This window comes from Salmo salar, chromosome 04, assembly GCF_965601325.2.
Source record: "Salmo salar chromosome 04, fSalSal1, whole genome shotgun sequence".
Classification (NCBI taxonomy): Eukaryota; Metazoa; Chordata; class Actinopteri; order Salmoniformes; family Salmonidae; genus Salmo; species Salmo salar.
This window is the reverse complement of record NC_138294.1, coordinates 88,717,286-88,741,637: the sequence shown is the minus strand read 5'-3', so window position 1 is coordinate 88,741,637 and position 24,352 is coordinate 88,717,286. Positions and strand designations below refer to the sequence as shown.

The window sequence follows — 24,352 nt, the reverse complement described above, 5'->3', positions numbered from 1 at the left end:
CTCCGCTCCTGTCGTAACAGCCGGTGTGTGCGGAACGAGCTGGGTTAAGAGTTTCTGTCCTTCACTGTGGAATTTTATGATAGAGGGAAAGTTTCACATCCCATGTCAAATGGCGGCGGAATAGTCAGACTATGGATCCTACACGTCTAAACTATATAAAAGTCTGATTCACTTTTGCCTGGTGTCAAGAAGGGGAAAAAAACTCCTTGACAACAGCATCGCTTTTCTACTACTTTGCAAGAGGCGGCGGGACAACTTCCAAATCCATGAGTTCTGAGAAGAGTCAGCGCATAGGAAATGGACATGGGGGAAAGGTAGGCGACAACACTGGGCCTTTTGAGCACTTTGCTAGTTAGTTGTATTTAAAGTGTTTTTAATGAATTCCAAATCTCTCAATGAATCGACGTCTGAATGTATTATTAACTAATGTCGGCTTTATCTTATTATTGTTCTGAGTAAAGGGGCTTGTGTAGCGTTACATAGATACATGTTGTCTACACCAGGTCTCCCAAACTTGGTCCTGGGGCACGTTTAGTTTTTTTTCCCTCCCAGCAGCTGATTCAAATAACCAACTCATCACCAAGCTTTGATTTATTTACTACTACTGTATTTATTGATTTATTTTGCTCCTTTGCACCCCAGTATTTCTACTTTACACACTCATCTACTGTCAAATCTACCATTCCATTGGTTTAATTGCTATATTGTATTTACTTTACCACCATGGCCTTTTTGCCTTTACCTCCATTATCTCACCTCATTTGCTCACATTGTATATAGACTTATTTTTCTACTGTATTATTGACTGTATATTTGTTTTACTCCATGTGTAACTCTGTGTTGTTGTATGTGTCAAACTGCTTTGCTTTATCTTGGCCAGGTCGCAATTGTAAATTATAACTTGTTCTCAACTTGCCTACCTGGTTAAATAAAGGTGAAATAAAAATAAATAAAACATTTGAATCAGCTGTGTAGTGTTAGGGCAAAAACCAAAAACGTGCACCTGGACAGAGTTTGGGAAACGGGTCTAGAACAGTAACATTTTGCCTAGCTGTTGCCACACCTGTGTAGCTCATGTATGCTCTCCTCACAGTTTCATATAATTTATACAATTCGGTAATCTAGAGTTGGCTTCATTCAGCCTTTTGAAAGATCTCCAAGACTGTTAGTTTCAACCTTTACTGACAGTTTTCAATTAGTGGCATGCAATCATCACTTGTTACAATCAATTGAATACAAACATTTAAACATTGACAATGGAGCAGAAAAAATGCACCCCATTATAGCCTCATACTTTTATCCTATCTAGTGCTCAACAAACATTTCATGAGGAACATAGTTTAAAAAAAAAATAATAATAATAAAGTGATTTGAAGCTACACACAATTTTACAAAGTTTCACATGACAAATAAAAAGGTAAATAGATCATGATTGTTTTGTTATGATAAGGTAAAACGATTGTATCACGACAATGCTGATGGTATATACATTTAAAAACTAAATAAGCCTCTGCACACATGGAGGCAAAATGCACATATTTCATGCATCTGTTGCCAGACTAAAGAGCTATATTTAACTGAGCGCCATTTCAAGCATTTGGTAGGATTTAACCAATCCAATAAAGATGTCTAGAGAACACACTAACTAGACACTTAGGATAAGCAAGGTAGCTGGAGATTAAATGTTTATTTGTTGAATGTAAATAGACTTAACCTACAACTGTTTTTGTAGTTTCCTGACAGAAGCTGTGGTGCAGTTAGTCTTTGTCCCGTAGGCCAGTCTGTTTTGTCCCGTAGGCCAGTCTGTTTTGTCCCGTAGGCCAGTCTGTTTTGTCCCGTAGGCCAGTCTGTTTTGTCCCGTAGGCCAGTCTGTTTTGTCGTTGTCGCGTAGGCCAGTCTGTTTTGTCGTTGTCGCGTAGGCCAGTCTGTTTTGTCGTTGTCGCGTAGGCCAGTCTGTTTTGTCGTTGTCGCGTAGGCCAGTCTGTTTTGTCGTTGTCGCGTAGGCCAGTCTGTTTTGTCGTTGTCGCGTAGGCCAGTCTCGTCTTTGTCCCGTAGGCCAGTCTGTTTTCTTTTGTGGTGTAGGCCAGTCTCGTCTTTGTCCCGTAGGCCAGTCTGTTTTGTCCCGTAGGCCAGTCTGTTTTGTCCCGTAGGCCAGTCTGTTTTGTCCCGTAGGCCAGTCTGTTTTGTCCCGTAGGCCAGTCTGTTTTGTCCCGTAGGCCAGTCTGTTTTGTCGTTGTCGCGTAGGCCAGTCTGTTTTGTCGTTGTCGCGTAGGCCAGTCTGTTTTGTCGTTGTCGCGTAGGCCAGTCTCGTCTTTGTCCCGTAGGCCAGTCTGTTTTCTTTTGTGGTGTAGGCCAGTCTCGTCTTTGTCCCGTAGGCCAGTCTGTTTTCTTTTGTGGTGTAGGCCAGTCTCGTCTTTGTCCCGTAGGCCAGTCTGTTTTCTTTTGTCGCGTAGGCCAGTCTCGTCTTTGTCCCGTAGGCCAGTCTGTTTTGTCGTTGTCGCGTAGGCCAGTCTCGTCTTTGTCCCGTAGGCCAGTCTGTTTTGTCGTTGTCGCGTAGGCCAGTCTCGTCTTTGTCCCGTAGGCCAGTCTGTTTTGTCGTTGTCGCGTAGGCCAGTCTCGTCTTTGTCCCGTAGGCCAGTCTGTTTTGTCGTTGTCGCGTAGGCCAGTCTCGTCTTTGTCCCGTAGGCCAGTCTGTTTTGTCGTTGTCGCGTAGGCCAGTCTCGTCTTTGTCCCGTAGGCCAGTCTGTTTTGTCGTTGTCGCGTAGGCCAGTCTCGTCTTTGTCCCGTAGGCCAGTCTGTTTTGTCGTTGTCGCGTAGGCCAGTCTCGTCTTTGTCCCGTAGTTTGTGGTGTAGGCCAGTCTGTTTTCTTTTGTGGTGTAGGCCAGTCTCGTCTTTGTCCCGTAGGCCAGTCTGTTTTCTTTTTGTCGCGTAGGCCAGTCTCGTCTTTGTCCCGTAGGCCAGTCTGTTTTGTCGTTGTCGCGTAGGCCAGTCTCGTCTTTGTCCCGTAGGCCAGTCTGTTTTGTCGTTGTCGCGTAGGCCAGTCTCGTCTTTGTCCCGTAGGCCAGTCTGTTTTGTCGTTGTCGCGTAGGCCAGTCTCGTCTTTGTCCCGTAGGCCAGTCTGTTTTGTCGTTTTGTCCCGTAGGCCAGTCTGTTTTGTCGTTTTGTCCCGTAGGCCAGTCTGTTTTGTCGTTTTGTCCCGTAGGCCAGTCTGTTTTGTCCCGTAGGCCAGTCTGTTTTGTCCCGTAGGCCAGTCTGTTTTGTCCCGTAGGCCAGTCTGTTTTGTCCCGTAGGCCAGTCTGTTTTGTCCCGTAGGCCAGTCTGTTTTGTCCCGTAGGCCAGTCTGTTTTGTCCCGTAGGCCAGTCTGTTTTGTGGCGTAGGCCAGTCTGTTTTGTGGCGTAGGCCAGTCTGTTTTGTGGCGTAGGCCGGTCTGTTTTGTGGCGTAGGACGGTCTGTTTTGTCGTTTTGTCCCGTAGGCCAGTCTGTTTTGTCCCGTAGGCCAGTCTGTTTTGTCGTTTTGTCCCGTAGGCCGGTCTGTTTTGTGGCGTAGGCCGGTCTGTTTTGTGGCGTAGGCCGGTCTGTTTTGTGGCGTAGGCCGGTCTGTTTTGTCGTTTTGTCCCGTAGGCCGGTCTGTTTTGTCCCGTAGGCCAGTCTGTTTTGTCCCGTAGGCCAGTCTGTTTTGTCCCGTAGGCCAGTCTGTTTTTTTGTGCTGGAATAAAAATATTTTTTTGAATTGTGTATGCAGTAACAGAGTCATGCTGAGACTCAGTATTTTCACTCTAAAATGTATGTTGTATGTCAAACTAAAAAAACAATGATTTAAAAGTTAAATGAATCATACAACTATGCATAAGTACTACTCTTAACAATTACCGCTGAACATTTTACAAAAACACGTTTGAGCCTTCATTCTGTTACCAAATGTAGCATCTGAACTGTTCTTCAAGTAAATGTGTTTTTGTAGTAATTGTTTAAAAGTCTTATTAGATGAATCTCAGCGTAAAGCCCTCATTTAATGCTAACGCCTGTTATGATACAGACCTGCGTTCCTGTGGAATAGTACAGGCCGCTGGTGTTTACCCTGGTCTTCTCTCCCATGGTTACCACAGGTGAAAGGAGGAGTCAGGAAGAAGTCTGGACATGCTCACAGGAAGTCTCTAAATGACTCACTGGAGGGAGAGGTCAAGGCCTTCCTCATAGACGAGGGCCAACTGCACACTTACGATGACCTCACCAAAGTCAACCCCGTGACCCCAACAACAGGTAGGACCCGAAGCCATGGCTACCTCTGTGTTGGAGAGAGCCAGACATGACTCACCAGCAGTCAAGCTTGTTTTGCTTTGGAACTGAAATTCCCTCGGGACTTTAAACGATGGTTCCTTTTTGAACATGTTATTATAGCTACTAGTTTAAACTTTCTGTTTTCTTGTTGTTCCCTGTGTGTGTGTGTGTGTGTGTGTGTGTGTGTGTGTGTGTGTGTGTGTGTGTCCCTGTGTGTGTGTGTGTGTGTGTGTGTGTGTGTGTGTGTGTGTGTTCCCGTGTGTGTGTGTGTGTGTGTGTCCGCGTGTGTGTGTTCCCTGTGTGTGTGTGTGTGTTCCCTGTGTGTGTGTGTGTGTTCCCTGTGTGTGTGTGTGTGTTCCCTGTGTGTGTGTGTGTGTGTGGGCCCTGTGTGTGTGTGTGTCGTTCCCTGTGTGTGTGTGTGTGTTCCCTGTGTGTGTGTGTGTGTTCCCTGTGTGTGTGTGTGTTCCCTGTGTGTGTGTGTGTGTGTGTGTGTGTGGCCCTGTGTGTGTGTTCCCTGTGTATGTGTGTGTGTGTGTGTGTGTGTGTGTGTGTGTGTTCCCTGTTTGTTCCCTGTGTAAATCCCTGTGTGTTTTTCTGTGGTTAGTGCTGAAATGCCTACAAGCCAGGTACAGGGCGAAGGTTTTCTACACCCATGCTGGCTGTACCCTGGTGGCCCTCAACCCTTTCCAGCCAGTCCCTGACCTCTACTCCTTGGATGTGATGAAGGAGTACCATTGTGCTCCACAGCCACAGGTACTGTACAACCATTAGCCTGTTTATCACTGGTATTATCATGGCCTTTTGGTTTATAGCATGTCCTACCTACCTACCTACCTACCTACCTACCTACCTACCTATCTACCTATCTATCGATCTTTAATTTTAGTGCCTAGTTACTGTAACTCATGAAACAAAGTTTTTTGGGTAAATTTAATGTTTTAATAATTTAAAAACAGAGGGAAGGGTCAATGCTGACGGAAAGGAGTCACATTTCATGAATTCTTACAACACAACTGTCTCTGATATTTATTTCTTTGTCTGTCCAGGAGTCCAAACCCCACATCTTCATAGTGGCGGAGGAGGCCTACAGGAATGTACAAGGCCAGGTGGAGCCCGTGAACCAGTCTCTGGTGGTCAGCGGAGAGAGCGGAGCAGGAAAGGTAAACTTAATCAATAATGGTGGATATAAAATATCTACGGTCCTTTTATTACACTATTATGAAGTGTCAATAATGGAAGTTTAACATATGTTTTTAAAGTACCCTGAATTATTTCAAATCACTGTCTTTGTTCTTGACCAGACATGGACCTCTCGTTGCCTTATGAAGTATTATGCCACGGTAGCAGCGTCTTCCTCTCTGCTGAAGAGTCAGGACACCGTGGAGAGGATAGAGAAGAGGGTACTGGACTCCAACCCCATCATGGAGGCTTTCGGTGAGACTGGAAACCAGTTTTACTTTCGAATATCAACTTTTATTTGTTTTATTTTATTTTTTAAATGAAATCATCAACAACTTAGCCAATATTGGAATAAAGGTGCATGGATCTAGCTAATCAATGTGGTCTTTGATGTGTTGATCCAGTTGACATGATGATGATTGTTGTTGCTCGATGTTCTCATTCCATGCTTTTATTTACTGGACCCCTTATTTATACAGGCAACGCCTGCACCTTACGAAACAGCAACAGCAGTCGTTTTGGGAAGTACATCCAGCTCCAGCTCAACCGGTATGTCTGGTTGTGTATCTGCTTCTAGATCAGTCCTCTTTAGCCAAGTGGTCATTGATGACTATGACTGTAATATTTGACAAGATGGCACCAACAGATATGGGAGCAGACTAGTGTGCTATCACTGCAGACTCCTAATAAATAAGTTAACGAGGTATGAGAACATCACAGTAAATCTAACTGAAAAGGCTGTTTTGTGCTGACGACACAACCAAGCGCCCCGTTCAATCAAATGTCTTTGTCATCTGTCCAGGTCTCAGCTGCTGGTGGGAGCATCAGTACAAACATACCTACTGGAGAAGACCAGGGTAGCTGGACAACCAGCTAATGAGAGAAACTTTCACATATTCTACCAGGCAAGTTAAAGACAAACTCTTCACTATAAAGATGAATTCTAAGTTAAGTTAATGTTTGTAAATTAAGTAATATCGTGTGTGTGTGTGTGTGTGTGCGCCTGGCCTCGGTACATGTCAATACATTTATTGTGATATATATATTGACATTCTATTCAGATGATGACAGGAGGCAGCGATGAGCAGAGGAGGGAGTGGAAGATGTCACATGACCAACGTTTTGACTGGCTTCCAAATGCTGAAAAGACATTGGAAGGTACGTTTGTTGTGTCCTCATCCTCCAGCCACGGGATTGAAAACAATAGCTTCTAATCGGTTGCATGTATTGAATGTAAAGGTACCATGTATTTCTATTCTATTCAGGTCAATGTTCCCAGTTTCTGATTTTGCTCTTCTTCTTTTTGTCTTCTTCTTTTTGTCTTCTTCTTTTTGTCTTCTTCTTCTCTTTGTCTTCTTGTTTTGCAGAGGATTGTTTTGATGAGACTGTAGAGGCTATGCTACACCTGGGCATCAATGCAGAGATGCAGGGACATATATTTAGGGTAGAATGATATAAACTAAATCACCTAAATGAGTCCAAAAGTAGATTCTGTTCTGTCTCCACATAATCACTCATAAATACATTTCTACCACAACTTCCTGTTGTCTTAACAGATACTAGCAGGTCTTCTTCAGTTGGGGAACGTGACTTTCTGTTCTGCCATGGATGAATCACAACCCTGTGACCTCGAGGAGAAATCCAAAGGTATTTAATCTGATATTACACTAGATCAACTTTCTGTTCTGGCGTTTTAGACTTCAGTTCGATTTAAACTGTTGTCTGACTCCGTTCTCGTACCTTTTAAGACATCAGTTCGGCTCCAACGTGGTCTCAACAATCAATTAATCAATCTCATTTGAAGACCGTTTTTACATGAGCCCTCCTGTCTTATCCTGTAGACTTTATGCAGCGTTGTGCATCGTTGCTGTGTGTCCCAGTGGAGGAACTGCAGACATGCCTCAGGGTACGGACCCTGAGGGCAGGGAAGCAGAGTGCTCTCTTCAAGCCCTGCTCCCTGGCAGACTGCAGTGTCAGGAGGGACTGCCTCGCAAAGGTCATCTATGCACAGTGAGTCTGACCAACAGAGAGGACATATTTCCTTCAGAACCTCTTTATAATCACTCCTAAGTTAAAAATCTGACATAAATATTCAGATCTGAACCAGGTTGTGATTTTGAATACTTTACATTTTTTTCCCCTAAAGTAGATTCTGAGAGTGAATATTTATTAGAAGCATGCGTTTGGGATGAGGTCCAGCTCTTGTCTGTTGTGATGAAAGACTTACCTGTCCTCTCCCTCATCAACTTCATTCTGAAAATATCACACCCTTTTAATGTGTACTGTAACTACAAAGGAATCAGCCATTTTAATGTGTACTGTAACTACAAAGGAATCAGCCATTTTAATGTGTACTGTAACTACAAAGGAATCAGCCATTTTAATGTGTACTGTAACTACAAAGGAATCAGCCATTTTAATGTGTACTGAATGTTTATTTGTTTTTTAATTTTTCCAAACAGATTATTTGAATGGTTGGTTACATTCATCAACGACAGCATATGTGCAGACAACTCTACCTGGTGCAATTTCATAGGTAAATAAGTAGATTTGTAATACGTAATCTCTCCCATATTAAACATTAATCCTTTGTTTGCTTGTCCCTCTCTGGTTAAGTGGGTTTGATAAAATGTCTGCTAAATAGAATTTATTACGTTTCTTTCTCTGTCTCTCTGTCTCTCTGTCTCTCTCTCTGTGTCTCTCTCTCTCTCTCTCTCTGTGTGTCTCTCGTCTGTCTGTCTCTCTCTGTCTCTCTGTCTCTCGTCTGTCTGTCTCTCTCTCTCTCTCTCTGTCCCCCCCCCCCCCCAGGTCTGCTGGATGTTTATGGTTTTGAGTGCTTTCAGTTCAACAACCTGGAACAGCTATGCATCAACTACGCCAACGAGAAACTGCAGCAGCACTTTGTAGCCCACTATCTCAAAGCCCAACAGGTAGTTGTTACGCTAAATTAACATTTTCCAAAGCCCAACAGGTAGTTGTTACGCTAAATTAACATTTTCCAAAGCCCAACAGGTAGCTGCTACGCTAAATTAACATTTTCCAAAGCCCAACAGGTAGTTGTTACGCTAAATTAACATTTTCCAAAGCCCAACAGGTAGCTGCTACGCTAAATTAACATTTTCCAAAGCCCAACAGGTAGTTGTTACGCTAAATTAATATTTTCCAAAGCCCAACAGGTAGTTGTTACGCTAAATTAATATTTTCCAAGTTGAAATCGTGAACTGTGTTTTTCTAGTTTACCCTCTACATCAGGGGTATTCAACTCTTACCCTACGAAGTCCGGAGCCTACTGCTTTTCTGTTCTACCCTGATTTATTAATTGAACAATGGAAGAAGAGAAGAGAAAAAAAAAAGCAGTGAGTCTGGCTTCGAGGTCCAGAGTTGTTTGGGGGCTGTACGGCTCTAGCCTCCGGTCTCAGAGTGTTAACCTGCGTAGAACTAGACCGTGACAGGACTGGATGTTCCCATTCTGAATGAGCCAGAGGGTGTGTAACACTTTGGAGCGTAGGAAAGTGTTTTCTTTAGTTATCTAGTGTTGTCTTATCTAGTGTTGTCTTGTCTAGTGTTGTCTTATCTAGTGTTGTCTTGTCTAGTGTTGTCTTGTCTAGTGTTGTCTTGTCTAGTGTTGTCTTGTCTAGTGTTGTCTTGTCTTGTCTAGTGTTGTCTTGTCTTGTCTAGTGTTGTGTTGTCTTGTCTAGTGTTGTCTTGTCTAGTGTTGTCTTGTCTAGTGTTGTCTTGTCTAGTGTTGTCTTGTCTAGTGTTGTCTTGTCTAGTAGATCTGATAGAGGGCATCCCCACTGGAGTGTTCTCTCTCCTCAATGAGGTGTGTACGTTAGTGGATCCCAACTCCGGTCCTCCAGTATCCCCAACAGCACACATTTCTGTTGTAGCCCCGGACAGAAACACCTGATTCCACTTGATTCAACATGGGTTTGATGATTAGTTGACAAGTAGAATCAGTTGTGTTTGTCCGGGGTCACAACAAAAATATGTACTGTTGGGGGTACTGGAGGCCCGGAGTTGGGATCCACCGCTCTAGAATACTGCGTTAGAGCTACCTTTAAAAAAAAAAGTCTTATCTAGTGTTGTGTTGTCTAGTGTTGTGTTGTCTTATCTAGTGTTGTCTTGTCTAGTGTTGTCTTGTCTAGTGTTGTCTTGTCTAGTGTTGTCTTGTCTAGTGTTGTCTTGTCTAGTGTTGTCTTGTCTTGTCTAGTGTTGTCTTGTCTAGTGTTTGTCTTGTGTTGTGTTGTCTTGTCTAGTGTTGTCTTGTGTTGTGTTGTGTTGTCTTGTCTAGTGTTGTGTTGTCTTGTCTAGTGTTGTCTTGTCTAGTGTTGTCTTGTCTAGTGTTGTCTTGTCTTGTCTAGTCTAGTCTTGTGTTGTCTGTCTAGCGTTGGGTTGTCTGTCTAGCGTTGGGTTGTCTGTCTAGCGTTGGGTTGTCTAGTGCTCAACAGTGAAGTCTCTCACCCTTAGGAGGAGTACGTCTCAGAAGGGTTGGAGTGGTCGTTTGTTAAATACCAGGACAACCAGGGTTGTCTGGATCTGATAGAGGGCATCCCCACTGGAGTGTTCTCTCTCCTCAATGAGGTGTGTACGTTAGTGGATCCCAACTCCGGTCCTCCAGTATCCCCAACAGCACACATTTCTGTTGTAGCCCCGGACAGAAACACCTGATTCCACTTGATTCAACATGGGTTTGATGATTAGTTGACAAGTAGAATCAGTTGTGTTTGTCCGGGGTCACAACAAAAATATGTACTGTTGGGGGTACTGGAGGCCCGGAGTTGGGATCCACCGCTCTAGAATACTGCGTTAGAGCTACCTTTTAAAAAAAAAAAAAAAAAAAAAAAAAAAAATCAAGTGATTTTTGTACAGAAACAATATATCAAGGTCTTTGGTTGTTTCTGTTATTCACATGTCTCTGTCTGTTAACCCATCCATCCATTCAGGAATGCCTTCTCAACCGAGCTTCCGACGCCAAGCAGTTCAGGGTTCGTCTGGAGAAAGAGCTGTCTGACAACGGCAGTATGAGCTGGGACAAGTTCAGCAAGCAGCCCCACTTCACTGTGGCTCACTATGCTGGCAAAGTCTCCTACCAGATAGACGGCATGATGGAGAAGAACAAGGTACGCTGGAACAATGCTGTGGAAGGTGCTGCTAATCATTTTATAGTTGATAGCAAAAAAACACTTTTTTTTTTTATTTACAAGACCTGCCTGTGCTGATTCTATAATGGATAACTGACATGTTTGGTCCATTCAGACACTACTGTATGGAAGTCTGTGGAAGATGCTAGCCCCACATACTTCATAACCAGAAGACATTGCAAGACTTAATTTCATGAGGAGATTTAATTAAGACCATACATACAGTGCATTTGGAAAGTATTCAGACCCCTTAACTTTTTCCACATATTGTTAAGTTACAGCCTTGTTCTAAAATGGATTACATTTTTAAAAAATGTTTTAAGTCTCATCAATCTACAAACAGTACCCCCTAATGACAAAGCAAAAACTGTTTTAAAATTTTTTTTGTTGCAAATGTATTAAAAATAAAAAACTGAAATCCAATTTACATGTGGAGAAAGTGAAGGGGTGTGAATACTTTCTGAATGCACTGTACTTCATAGCCAAAAGGACATTGCAAGACTTAATTTTATGAGAAGACTCTAAAATGCACCTTTCTCCCTTCTATAGGACCCAGTGCCCCCAGAACTAATCCACCTGCTAAAGAAGTCTGAGAACCCTCTGCTTCACCAGCTGTTTGCTGACAGAGACCCAGCGGGTCAAGGCACCAGGGGACTCAAACAAGTGGTCACTGTGGTCTCTAAGTTCAAGGTGAGGTAAACATCCTAGATGTTCGACAATACAACAAAAGGATTCCTATCTCTTTCTGTGGTATTCACTTGTTCTGGAATTCCTCAGAGTTCTCTTGTTCCATATTTTATGGATGGTATTGTCTCCCTATAGAACTCTCTGGAGAGTCTAATGAAGATTCTACACAGCACCACTCCTCACTACACCCGCTGCATCAAACCCAACACAGACTGCAGGCCTCTCACCTTTAAAAAGGAGGAGGTAGGAGAAAGAGACTGCTTTGACGTGGTAACAAACCATGAGAACGCATGAATCATCATCACGTCTTTGTTCAGTAGATGTTTTTCATCTTCTTGGAACACAATCATGACATTTGATAACTGGAAAAGGAAATGTGCAATTGATAACTCGGATATTGGTCACTAGGCAAATCATATTTTTTATTTAATATGTTCTACAACTCTCTTATAAAGCTATATTTTATGATTTCATTCATTTTATGATTTCATTGTTAGGTCATTATGCAACTGGAGGCCTGTGGGATTGTAGAGACCATACACATCAGTGCAGCAGGCTTTCCAATAAGGTAAGGTCAGAGGGGGATGATGTATTGCACAGAGTTAGGGGTGTCAAATTTCAAGTATCTTTCCCAGGTTTTCCAGAAATCCTGGTTGGAGGATTCTGGATTTCTTGCTTATTCCCTCCTAATTCCAGGGATCTTCCAACCTGGTTTTCCGGATGTTTTGCAATACTATAGAGAGCAGATCCCTTTCCTGAACTGGGCTTGAACCTCTGCACAACTACACAAGAGGCACTGTCATCAGTACCACTGACCCAGATAGACACGGGTTATACTGAACAAAATCTCCTCTTGATTTAGACTGCCGCTTTCCATCTCACTATGTTTTTGTTTCTCTGTGCAGAATTCCTTATACGAGTTTCACACAACGTTATGGACTGATTTCCAACTTGACGTTGTTTTCTCAAGGAGCTGGTGAGAAAGGTAAGTCTGACATCAGGAGACATGTACTGTAATAGTGTTTGGTGGCGTTATGCCAATGGTAACTTTAAACTTTAACTTTAACTTTTTTTTTTTTTTTTTTGAATCGATGTGATAGGAGAAAACTGAGGATGGATAAACAACATTGTGGTTACTTCTCAATACTAATCTAAATGACAATACTAATCTAATTGACAGAGTGAAAAGAAGGAAGCCTGTACAGAATAAAAACACATTATAAAACATGCATCCTGTTTGGAACAAGGAACTAAAGTAATACTGTAAAAAATGTGGCAAAGCAATTACGTTTTTGTCCTGAAGACAAAGTGTTATGTTTGTGTCAAATCCAACACAACACATTACGGAGTACCATTCTCCATATTTCAAGTATAGTGGTGGCTGCATCATGTTATGGGTATTTTGTAATCGTTAAGGATTGTGGAGGTTTTCAGGATGAAAAAGAAACAGAATGGAGCTTCGCACAGACAAAATCTTTAAAAAAAAAAACCTGGTTGAGTCTGCTTTCAACCAGACACTGGGAGATGAATTCACCTTCAACAGTACAATAACCTAAAACACAAGGCCAAATCTACACTGGCGTTGCTTACCAAGAAGACTGTTCCTGAGTGGCCGAATTATTATAGTTTTGACTTAAATCTGCTTGAAAATCTATGGCAAGACCTGAAAATGGTTGTCTAGCAATTATCAACAACCAATTGGACATACCCTGAAGAATTTTGAATAGAATAATGGGGAAATGTTGTACAATCCAGGTGTGAAAAGCTCTATATACAGTATATTTCATAATTTTTTTTAATTCAGGCTGTAACGCAACAAAATATGGAATAAGTCAAGGGTTATGAATACTTTTTGAAGACACTATTAACTCCAAAGAAAACAAACCGTTGAATAGTGAACTCTTGGGTCAATAGTTTTATCAGAATGAATACAGCTGGGGTTTCTGCTATCTTTGTTCTCTCTTGTTGATGGCTCTTTTCTTTTCTCTCTGCTAGCTCTCCTGTCCTTCGAGTTGATCCTGTACTCTCCTACTCTGGAGCTCCTTCGAGTTGATCCTCTCCCCTCCTACTCTGGAGCTCCTTAGAGTTGATCCTCTCCCCTCCTACTCTGGAGCTCCTTAGAGTTGATCCTGTACTCCCCTCCTACTCTGGAGCTCCTTAGAGTTGATCCTCTCCCCTCCTACTCTGGAGCTCCTTAGAGTTGACTTTTCTAAAATATGTTTCCAACTATTTTATAATCTCTCAGGTAAAACGCATGCTTAAGCAATTTCTTCATTGCATGCTGTGCTATTTCTTTCTCTGACGTTCCCCGCTGGCTCTGACTTGCTGTCAAAATGAATTATCTGTCGCGCTGTCAAGTTGACGCTATTTGGTTGTATTCCAGAATGGAAATATGTGTTATGCTAATTGTCCATTGTTATGGGGTGACACTTTATAGCTCTAGAACCTAAATGCCGTGGTATGCTCTCAACATCTACATAGTTTTACCTCATATCATGGTTTACAGGCATGCCATCAAGTGTTTATACATTCATTGTGCATTCATTCATTGTGTGGTTTGGCAGTTGAAACCAAATGGGTCGACAACATTCACTTTAACCTTGAAGCAACCATTTTTTTTTAAGTGCTACCTTGAATTAAATTTATCAGCTGTGGTTAGAAATCTGGTCAGTGTTTCGGGACATGCAGACTATGGTGTCTTGGATTGACATGTAAAATGTGTTGGGACTCTGCTGTGTGTGTGTCTGTATGCAGTCCTTCATATAGATGTCAGTCTGTTTATGTCTCTCTGTCTCTCTGTGTGTGTCTGGCTCTCGCTCTCTCTCAGGATTGGAGGCGGACAACAAGGACGCTCTTGGTTTGGCTGTGGCTGATATTCTCAGGGTGGTGTTAAGTCACTCTCTCGACCCCTCACGCCATATCGACAACGAGGCCCGCAGCTCGCTGGTGCACTGCGGCAGGACCAAAGTGTTCCTGACTAATTCCATGGTCAGTGTTGTATTGGCCTTCAGCACCATAGTTGGTTGAATGTGATTATCAAATCAATGAGATTTTAATACTCTTGAAGTCCAGTTATGTATACTGAACAGAAATATAAAATTAACGATTTAACTGAGTTACAGTTCATATGATGAAATCCATAAATTCATTAGGCCCTAATCTATGGATTTCACATGACTGGGTAGGGGTGCAGCTGTGGGTGGGCCTGCGAGGGCATAGGCCTTCCCCTTGGGAGCCAAGTCCACCCACTTACATTTAAGTCATTTAGCAGACGCTCTTATCCAGAGCGACTTAGAAATTGGTGGATTCACCTTATGATATCCAGTGGAACAACCACTTTACAATAGTGCATCTAAATCTTTTAAGGGGGGGGGGGGGTTAGAAGGATTACTTTATCCTATCCTAGGTATTCCTTAAAGAGGTGGGGTTTCAGGTGTCTCCGGAAGGTGGTGATTGACGCCGCTGTCCTGGCGTCGTGAGGGAGCTTGTTCCACCATTGGGGTGCCAGAGCAGCGAACAGTTTTGACTGGGCTGAGCGGGAACTGTGCTTCCTCAGAGGTAGGGGGGCCAGCAGGCCAGAGGTGGATGAGCGCAGTACCCTTGTTTGGGTGTAGGGCCTGATCAGAGCCTGAAGGTATGGAGGTGCCGTTCCCCTCACAGCTCCGTAGGCAAGCACCATGGTCTTATAGCAGATGCGAGCTTCAACAGGAAGCCAGTGGAGAGAGCGGAGGAGCGGGGTGATGTGAGAGAACTTGGGAAGGTTGAACACCAGACGGGTTGCGGCGTTCTGGATGAGTTGTAGGGGTTTAATGGCACAGGCAGGGAGCCCAGCCAACAGCGAGTTGCAGTAATCCAGACGGGAGATGACAAGTGCCTGGATTAGGACCTGCGCCGCTTCCTGTGTGAGGCAGGGTCGTACTCTGCGAATGTTGTAGAGCATGAACCTACAGGATCGGGTCACCGCCTTGATGTTAGTAGAGAACGACAGGGTGTTGTCCAGGGTCACGCCAAGGTTCTTAGCACTCACTCTGGGAGGAGGACACAATGGACTTGTCAACCGTGATGGCGAGATCATGGAACGGGCAGTCCTTCCCCGGGAGGAAGACCAGCTCCGTCTTGCCGAGGTTCAGCTTGAGGTGGTGATCCGTCATCCACACTGATATGTCTGACAGACATGCAGAGATGCGATTCGCCACCTGGTTATGAGAAGGGGGAAAGGAGAAGATTAATTGTGTGTCGTCTGCATAGCAATGATAGGAGAGACCATGTGAGGATATGACAGAGCCAAGTGACTTGGTGTATAGCGAGAATAGGAGAGGGCCTAGAACAGAGCCCTGGGGGACACCAGTGGTGAGAGCACGTGGTGCGGAGACAGATTCTCGCCACGCCACCTGGTAGGAGCGACCTGTCGGGTAGGACGCAATCCAAGCGTGGGCCGCGCCGGAGATGCCCAACTCGGAGAGGGTGGAGAGGAGGATCTGATGGTTCACCGTATCAAAGGCAGCAGATAGGTCTAGGAGGATGAGAGCAGAGGAGAGAGAGTTAGCTTTAGCAGTGCGGAGAGCCTCCGTGACACAGAGAAGAGCAGTCTCAGTTGAATGACCAGTCTTGAAACCTGACTGATTTGGGTCAAGAAGGTCATTCTGAGAGAGATGGCAGGAGAGCTGGCCAAGGACGGCACGTTCAAGTGTTTTGGAGAGAAAAGAAAGAAGGGATACTGGTCTGTAGTTGTTGACTTCGGAGGGATCGAGTGTAGGTTTTTTCAGAAGGGGTGCAACTCTCGCTCTCTTGAAGACGGAAGGGACGTAGCCAGCGGTCAAGGATGAGTTGATGAGCGAGGTGAGGTAAGGGAGAAGGTCTCCGGAAATGGTCTGGAGAAGAGAGGAGGGGATAGGGTCAAGCGGGCAGGTTGTTGGGCGGCCGGCCGTCACAAGACGCGAGATTTCATCTGGAGAGAGAGGGAAGAAAGAGGTCAAAGCACAGGGTAGGGCAGTGTGAGCAGGACCAGCGGTGTCGTTTGACTTAGCAAACGAGGATCGGATGTCGTCAACCTTCTTTTCAAAATGGTTGACGAAGTCATCCGCAGAGAGGGAGGAGGGGGGGGAGGGGGAGGAGGATTCAGGAGGGAGGAGAAGGTGGCAAAGAGCTTCCTAGGGTTAGAGGCAGATGCTTGGAATTTAGAGTGGTAGAAAGTGGCTTTAGCAGCAGAGACAGAAGAGGAAAATGTAGAGAGGAGGGAGTGAAAGGACGCCAGGTCCGCAGGGAGGCGAGTTTTCCTCCATTTCCGCTCGGCTGCCCGGAGCCCTGTTCTGTGAGCTCGCAATGAGTCGTCGAGCCACGGAGCAGGAGGGGAGGACCGAGCCGGCCTGGAGGATAGGGGACATAGAGAATCAAAGGATGCAGAAAGGGAGGAGAGGAGGGTTGAGGAGGCAGAATCAGGAGATAGGTTGGAGAAGGTTTGAGCAGAGGGAAGAGATGATAGGATGGAAGAGGAGAGAGTAGCGGGAGAGAGAGAGCGAAGATTGGGACGGCGCAATACCATCCGAGTAGGGGCAAAGTGAGAAGTGTTGGATGAGAGCGAGAGGGAAAAGGATACAAGGTAGTGGTCGGAGACTTGGAGGGGAGTTGCAATGAGATTAGTGGACGAACAGCATCTAGTAAAGATGAGGTCAAGCGTATTGCCTGCCTTGTGAGTAGGGGGGGAAGGTGAGAGGGTGAGGTCAAAAGAGGAGAGGAGTGGAAAGAAGGAGGCAGAGAGGAATGAGTCAAAGGTAGATGTGGGGAGGTTAAAGTCACCCAGAACTGTGAGAGGTGAGCCATCCTCAGGAAAGGAACTTATCAAGACGTCAAGCTCATTGATGAACTCTCCAATGGAACCTGGAGGGCGATAAATGATAAGGATGTTAAGCTTGAAAGGGCTGGTAACTGTGACAGCATGGAATTCAAATGAGGAGATAGACAGATGGGTCAGGGGAGAAAGAGAGAATGTCCACTTGGGAGAGATGAGGATTCCAGTGCCACCACCCCGCTGGCCAGATGCTCTCGGGGTATGCGAGAACACGTGGGCAGACGAGGAGAGAGCAGTAGGAGTAGCAGTGTTATCTGTGGTAATCCATGGGAGCCAGGCCCAGCTAATCAGAATGAGTTTTTTTCCCCACAAAAGGGCTTTATTACAGACAGAGATACTCCTCCGTTTCATCAGCTGTCCGAGTGGCTGGTCTCAGACGATCCCACAGGTGAAGAAAAATATGAGAGAAATAAGCATTTTGTGCATATGGAACATTTCTGGGATCTTTTATTTCAGCTCATGAAACATGGGACCAGCACTTTACATGTTGCGTTTATATTTTTGTTCAGTGTAGTAAGTGTGAGTCGTATATTAAGGCCCCTAATCCATCAACGTAAAGGAATTTCGGACACGTCTTTTTAGTCTAAATCCAATGAGATGGTTCAAATGTTTTCTTGAATTCACGTTAGTTGACAACTAAAATCAATTGTAAATCAAAACTAAACGCTGAACTGACGTCTGCCCAGTGAGATGGGTCAAAGCGGACCCGATAGTCTGCGGACTCTTTGTCACCATGGGCTGACAATAGAATAGGAATTTAATAGGATGTTTATGGGGCTAACAGACTGATGCCTCGGCCCCTGTGGGCTATGAATCAAAGTAGGTGACCTCCAGACAGTTGTCCTGTCTATAAGCAGTGTACTGTGGGCTGAGTCTGGGATAGGCCTAATCCTCAGTACTGATCTAATCTATAGCTGGAGCTGCTGGAGGAACACAGGAACCGGGTGTGCTCCCAGAGGGCCTTCTCTATCCAGTGCTGCTGGCACAGGTACAAACAACGCAGACGTCACGCCATGAGACGGGCCGTCACCCTCATCCAAGCAGGTAAGGTCAAGACCTAAATCCCTAGCAGTCTGTGAGAGAGGGAGAGGTCACAGTATAGCGCTCCGTAACAATGGCCTCGCTCCAACTGGCTCTGCCATCACGTCTGTTATGCAAATGGAGATCATTGCATGGCACACAGCTTCACTGCTGTATGTACAGTAACCTGTCTTGGTCTGGCTGTTCCTGTCTGTGTCCTGTCTTGGTCTGGCTGTTCCTGTCTGTGTCCTGTCTTGGTCTGGCTCTCCCTGGCTGTTCCTGTCTAGGGGGCCCATCTTGGCCTGGCTGTTTCTGTCTAGGGGGCCCATCTTGGCCTGGCTGTTCCTGTCTAGGGGGCCCATCTTGGCCTGGCTGTTTCTGTCTAGGAGGCACATCTTGGCCTGGCTGTTCCTGTCTAGGGGGCCCATCTTGGCCTGGCTGTTCCTGTCTAGGGGGCCCATCTTGGCCTGGCTGTTCCTGTCTAGGGGGCCCATCTTGGCCTGGCTGTTTCTGTCTAGGAGGCACATCTTGGCCTGGCTGTTTCTGTCTAGGGGGCCCATCTTGGCCTGGCTGTTTCTGTCTAGGGGGCCCATCTTGGCCTGGCTGTTTCTGTCTAGGGGGCCCATCTTGGCCTGGCTGTTTCTGTCTAGGGGGCCCATCTTGGCCTGGCTGTTTCTGTCTAGGGGGCCCATCTTGGCCTGGCTGTTTCTGTCTAGGGGGCACATCTTGGCCTGGCTGTTTCTGTCTAGGGGGCCCATCTTGGCCTGGCTGTTTCTGTCTAGGAGGCACATCTTGGCCTGGCTGTTCCTGTCTAGGAGGCACATCTTGGCCTGGCTGTTCCTGTCTAGGGGGCCCGTCTTGGCCTGGCTGTGTCACTGTCTAGGGGGCCCATCTTGGCCTGGCTGTTCCTGTCTGTCTGGCCAAGAGGCACCAGATGGTAGAGCCTGCGACTCTGTTCAGATGACTACGGGTTACTGTACTTGAATCCTTATGAAGAAACAGAACAACTTAAGCTCACCTGAACAACACCTTGACCATATGTTTCCTCTGAGTCACATTGGTGTTAATATCTAGATATACCTTTGGTGATCAGATCTCGATGATTTAATCCAGATAAAGTGTTCCTTTTTATACAAATGACAGCATTTGACACAGCTGTTAAGACAAAATAGTGCATGTATAGAATGTACGGTTGTCTGTGACGGATCTATAGAGATACGATGTAATAATGTTCTTTTTAATTCTGTGGCTGTATCATTATCTGATCGCTTCTCCTTCCTCCTGCAGTGGTGCGGTCATGGCTGGTCAGGAGAGCGGTCCGGAGGTGGCACAGGGCAGCCATAGTCCTCCAGAGGTCCTGGAGGAAATGGAGGGTGAGTAGATGTCCTGCTGGCTTCTCGCTAGGTCACCCTTGCACAAAATGGGTTTTTAACCTCAAGGATCGTTCCTCGTTAAACAAATGGTAAATTAAAATAGGAGGCACGCATGGATTTTCTTGAATTCAGTGGCTCCCATCCTCGCTGTCTGAATTCTAGGACAGTGTTTAACTCAAGTGGTCGGTTTCTTCTATGTAGGAATTTCTCCTTTCCTACAGGAATGAATTAATTTGATATTTGAAATGTTAAAATACTAACGGTTGCTTCATTAAAAGAAAATACACCATACACCCATTTAAAAACAGTCGTCTTTTTTTTTTTTTTTTCATGGTGATGGTCCTTGTCAGACATGCAAGAAGGAAAAGCTAGTACAGGAGTTGTGACTGTACAGACTTTGTCCTCGTGTTGCAGGCGCTGATGGACGCCCTGGCTGAAGCAGAGCTGGATGACGCAGAGGATCTTCAGGAGGAGGCTATGCCACCAGAGTTGGACCCCATCCTCCGGGCCAGGGGCTCGGTGCAGCTCTCCAGCATCCAGGAGCCCGTCATGGTGCGAGGCTGGCCCATGGGCTTGGCTCTGGCCTCAGCCCCCACTATCACTGTGTCCATGACTGCTACTGGCTTCCAGAAGATGATGTCTGTCATGGCCTGCCTCAACGGACACTGCTTCAGGAGCAGGGAGTATAAGGTGGAGACCAACCAATTCAAGCAGGGGGTTGCCTCCATCAGGGCTCAGCCCAGGGTAAGACCACTATCTCTCCCCTCCAGACAAATATTTGTAATACTTGAGGCAAGTGAAGTCGAGCACACCTCAAATATACATATATGTATTTGACCCAGGTCTACCCCCTCAACCAGAGAATTCCCACCTGCATTCACATGTGATACTGTATTGTTGAATTTCTGTACAAATCCATTGTGAATGTTGTTTGTGGTCCTTTCCCACTTCATTAGGGGTCTATTAAGCTCCACTACCAGCGATCTCCACTGCTCTACGCTGATCTGCATCCAGACCACAAGCGTGATGGAGTGACAGGCTTAAACCAGATACTGCTAGAGAGCACCTGAGTGGGATCCATTCTATGTTCATCATTTATATCCAGCACTTTTTAAGTGAGCTGCCTCAATCATATAACCGCACCTTTTGATAAGTACTGTAGATGGAGATAAATGGACCAGGAGAAATTGTTTTGTAGTGCTTTAGCTGCCATATTGGAAATATTTGATCATTGTTGAAAGTCTCAGGCTTTATGACCACTTGGGTGCCTTTCTCAAAATCTGTGGCATTCAACTCAAGAATGTACTGCTGGTGAACTTGGCATTTTTATTTATGGGAAGATGTTCCTTTGGGATATTTGTACTCCTTTGTAATGTTTAATTTTAGATATTGCTGCATTTAAGTTATTGACAGGCCTGTATTCAGAGGGAAATTGTTATTTTCATCAGGGATACATGTTGTTTAAACCACATTCTGTTTTTTTTTTTAAATCTGTATTCCATACACTTGAGCTCACAGACCAAATCTAAGTGTAATTTTAGCAAAGTTAACTACAGATCAAGGGAAAGCTGGGCATTTACACCAAATCCAGTCTATTTTTATGGCACAAGCTTCATTATGAGATCATTATTAGAAGAGGTACACTACAGTGTTTTGCACACAAGGGAATAGTATGTCTTTGAACAAGCTTTATAATCAATGTCAACCAGTTTGCTGCTGATCGCTTCAGTGTTAAACCAAACAGCATGACAGAAACACTAACGTTTTGCTGTATTTATTTGAAAGGAACCATTGATGTGCCACATTGCTTAATGCCATGATGTTTATTTGCCCGAAAAGGATTGTATACTTTGACCTGTATTTTGCCACTACAGTAGTTACCTTTTGCCTTGTCCCAATCTGCTACTATAGTAACTGATATTTTGTAACCCACCTTGAATTATGTTTATTTTGAACTGCCTAAACAATGGTGTTTGTTTAAGGGCATTCAAAGCCATACCCAGATCAAATGTGTTATGAAACATAGCTAGCTACTTGGTGTTTATATAGCTGTACCGAGAACCCCTTTTTAAAGATCTGACTTAGCTAGTTGGAGCTACAGTATTGCAAAGACAAGCTAAAATAAATATTCAACAAATTGGAATACAGTTTTATTTACACAGAAAGAAACTGAGGATTTCATTGTTTTTGTCAAAGTGAACATGAATTATGGACTCGGTGTGTATTCTGCTCAGCTCCGTCTGCAAATACATTTTAATAGTTTTGCTCAACAATCTGCAAGCATTGATCTGATAGCTCAACAAACAGAGGCTCTTGCATTGCGGTCTTAATGGCGTCTGCTTTGCTGTCTGCCGCGTCCAAAGAGCTCATCAGCTGACGGAGATGGGGGTTTCGGAGCAGCTCTCTCAGCTCCTCCGACTTGCCTGTAGAGAAGCATAAACAAAGATATTACAGCAAAGATGTCAGAACAACATTATCCATTAATGTATTAGTGGAAACTATGGCAGCCAAATGACAGTTATATACCCAGTAAGTTTAAAATGGGTTTAAAAGTTCAGAGTGCAAACTGAAATATCAAAGGCGTTTAGTACCTAATCGTCGTAGCCTCTGAAGTGGTACTTTATCTGTATGGTCATCGTCAAGGAGATCTTCAACAGTCCAGGGATCCTCTGCTGAAACTGACAAAATCAGAGTGTATAATCAAACTGCTGTATTTTATACAAATGTGATACATAAATGTGCTGCCTGATAGGAAATGGGTCCCAACGAATAAAGCATATTTCTGTCTGCAATGTTCAACTTATGAACATCTCACCAAACGCGAGTACATTCCTGGGAATTGATGAGAAGGTTCTAGGTATAACATTGACCATTATGTCCTACCATTGCTGTATGATCCATTATGGTCTTGAACAGGAGGCACTGACTGTTTAAGGGGCTGGCAGGTATCTGGGAAAAGGAAACATGATGGTAGACCCATGTCACAAACAAGTGTGATAACGTATGTTATCAGCTATTACTATTTACTGTATAGGCATGTGTAAAGTTATATGAATGATAGTCACTTCCAAGACTTTAGATACTACTATAATGGAAAAACAACAAACGTTCTTACCATTGGCCTTGTGGGTCTTGTAACAACTGAGAGAGCAGCTGAAAAACAAAGGACCAAAAAAAATGTAACAGAACATGACAGACAAATCATAATGCATGTTTTGTAGCTAGCTAAATTGTGTGGCTTTAGTAACTAGCGAAATTCTGTAGCTTTAGTTACGCTAGCTAAATCCTGTAGTTTTAGTAACGGTAACGTTGGCTAACTAAATGATGTCGCTTTAGTTACGGTAGTTAGCTAAATCCTGTAGTTTTAGTAACGGTAACGTTAGCTAACTAAATTATGTAGCTTTAGTTACGGTAGCTAACTAAATTATATAGCTTTAGTAACGTTAGCTAGCTAACTAAATTATGTAGCTTTAGTAACGTTAGCTAGCTAGCTAAATTTTGTAGCTTAAGTAACGTTAGCTAGCTAGCTAAATTATGTAGCTTTAGTAACGTTAGCTAGCTAGCTAAATTTTGTAGCTTAAGTAACGTTAGCTAGCTAGCTAAATTATGTAGCTTTAGTTACGTTAGCTAACAAAATTATGTAGCTTTAGTTACGGTAGCTAACTAAATGATGTAGCTTTAGTTACGGTAGTTAGCTAAATCCTGTAGTTTTAGTAACGGTAACGTTAGCTAGCTAAATTCTGTCGCTTTAGTAGCGATAGCTAGCTGTTTAAAAAATATATATATATGCAGAAGTACAAACAAGAATAAATTATACTCACTATCTGATTCTACAGGCCGGACATCGGTATTTGGGTGTCTCTCCACTGCACACATTGCAGATCTGCATTTTGATTATATTTTAAACAAAATGAGCAGGGAACAAAATTCTAACGCGTCGACTGCTAACTAGCTAGCTAGCAAAACAGACACATGTTGGTAAAAAGGAAAACCCAACGTAACGTAATCAGGGGTGAAAGTACGGCCCACTCGCCCTAGAAACAATACTTTAGGGAACAGGCCAGCGTGAGTAAAGGGGATACCTACTGTAATCTCAGGTGAATGCTTTCAATTGAATCAAATCAAATCACATTTTATTTCTCACAAGCCCTTAACCAACAATTCCGTTTTAAGAAAAATAAGTGTTAAGTAAAAAATAGATAAGTAATATATATATATATATATTTTTTTTATGATTAAAGAGCAGCAGTACCTCAACAGTAGCGAGGCTATATGTACAGGGGCACAGGTTAGTCGAGTAATTGAGGTAATATGCATAGATAATAAACAGTAGTAGCAGTGTAAAAGAGAGGGGGGGGGGGGGGGGGGGACAATGCAAATAGTCTGGGTAGACATTTGATTAGCTGTTCAGGAGTATTATGGCTAGAAGCTGTTGAGAAGCCTTTAGGACCTTGACTTGGTATATGTCTTCCACATTTAACTGCCTTACTCATAGGCAGAACCGGCAGATTTTTCCACCTTGCTGGCTCAGGGATTTGAACCAGCTAATTTTGCAGTTAATGGCACAAAGTTCTTAACCGCTAGGCTAACTGCCACAAGGACAGTTGCACTGCCAGTGCCTCCAAATGTAGAAGGGGAAGAAAGCACAATTTAAGAGAGGGAAAAAAAGTCTTACTGATGAAGACAAATGGTAAAAATGAATAAGAAAGAAGTGGAAAGACGGATAGAGAAAGTGAAGAGGCTAAGAGAGGAGATGGAGAGCGAGGTGACTGTCTTACATTTGGGATTCATACCAAATTTGTCAGTGATGGGGAGTAGTGAA

The 24,352-nt window shown here is 44.1% G+C and overlaps 2 protein-coding genes across 2 annotated transcripts; one reads left to right on the top strand and one right to left on the bottom strand.

Annotated features, from left to right (window-relative positions):
• Position 1: 1 nt before the first annotated feature.
• Positions 2–21,673, top strand: myo19 (myosin XIX). The gene is made up of 24 exons (XM_014198281.3): positions 2–314; positions 4,108–4,261; positions 4,884–5,032; positions 5,326–5,439; positions 5,581–5,713; positions 5,938–6,007; positions 6,261–6,363; positions 6,520–6,616; positions 6,826–6,902; positions 7,015–7,105; positions 7,300–7,468; positions 7,921–7,994; positions 8,267–8,388; positions 9,929–10,042; positions 10,405–10,581; positions 11,152–11,292; positions 11,425–11,532; positions 11,787–11,857; positions 12,195–12,274; positions 14,117–14,277; positions 18,052–18,181; positions 19,445–19,530; positions 19,945–20,274; positions 20,487–21,673. Exons 1-24 carry the CDS (start codon positions 267–269, stop codon positions 20,598–20,600), a joined length of 2,913 nt encoding a protein of 970 aa, XP_014053756.1. The 5' UTR covers positions 2–266; the 3' UTR covers positions 20,601–21,673.
• znhit3 (zinc finger, HIT-type containing 3) lies at positions 21,670–23,510 on the bottom strand. Its single transcript, NM_001140621.2, has 5 exons — positions 23,352–23,510; positions 22,646–22,683; positions 22,414–22,479; positions 22,122–22,208; positions 21,670–21,953 (listed from the first exon to the last, which is right to left on the bottom strand). Exons 1-5 carry the CDS (start codon positions 23,417–23,419, stop codon positions 21,784–21,786), a joined length of 429 nt encoding a protein of 142 aa, NP_001134093.1. The 5' UTR covers positions 23,420–23,510; the 3' UTR covers positions 21,670–21,783.
• Positions 23,511–24,352: the final 842 nt, after the last annotated feature.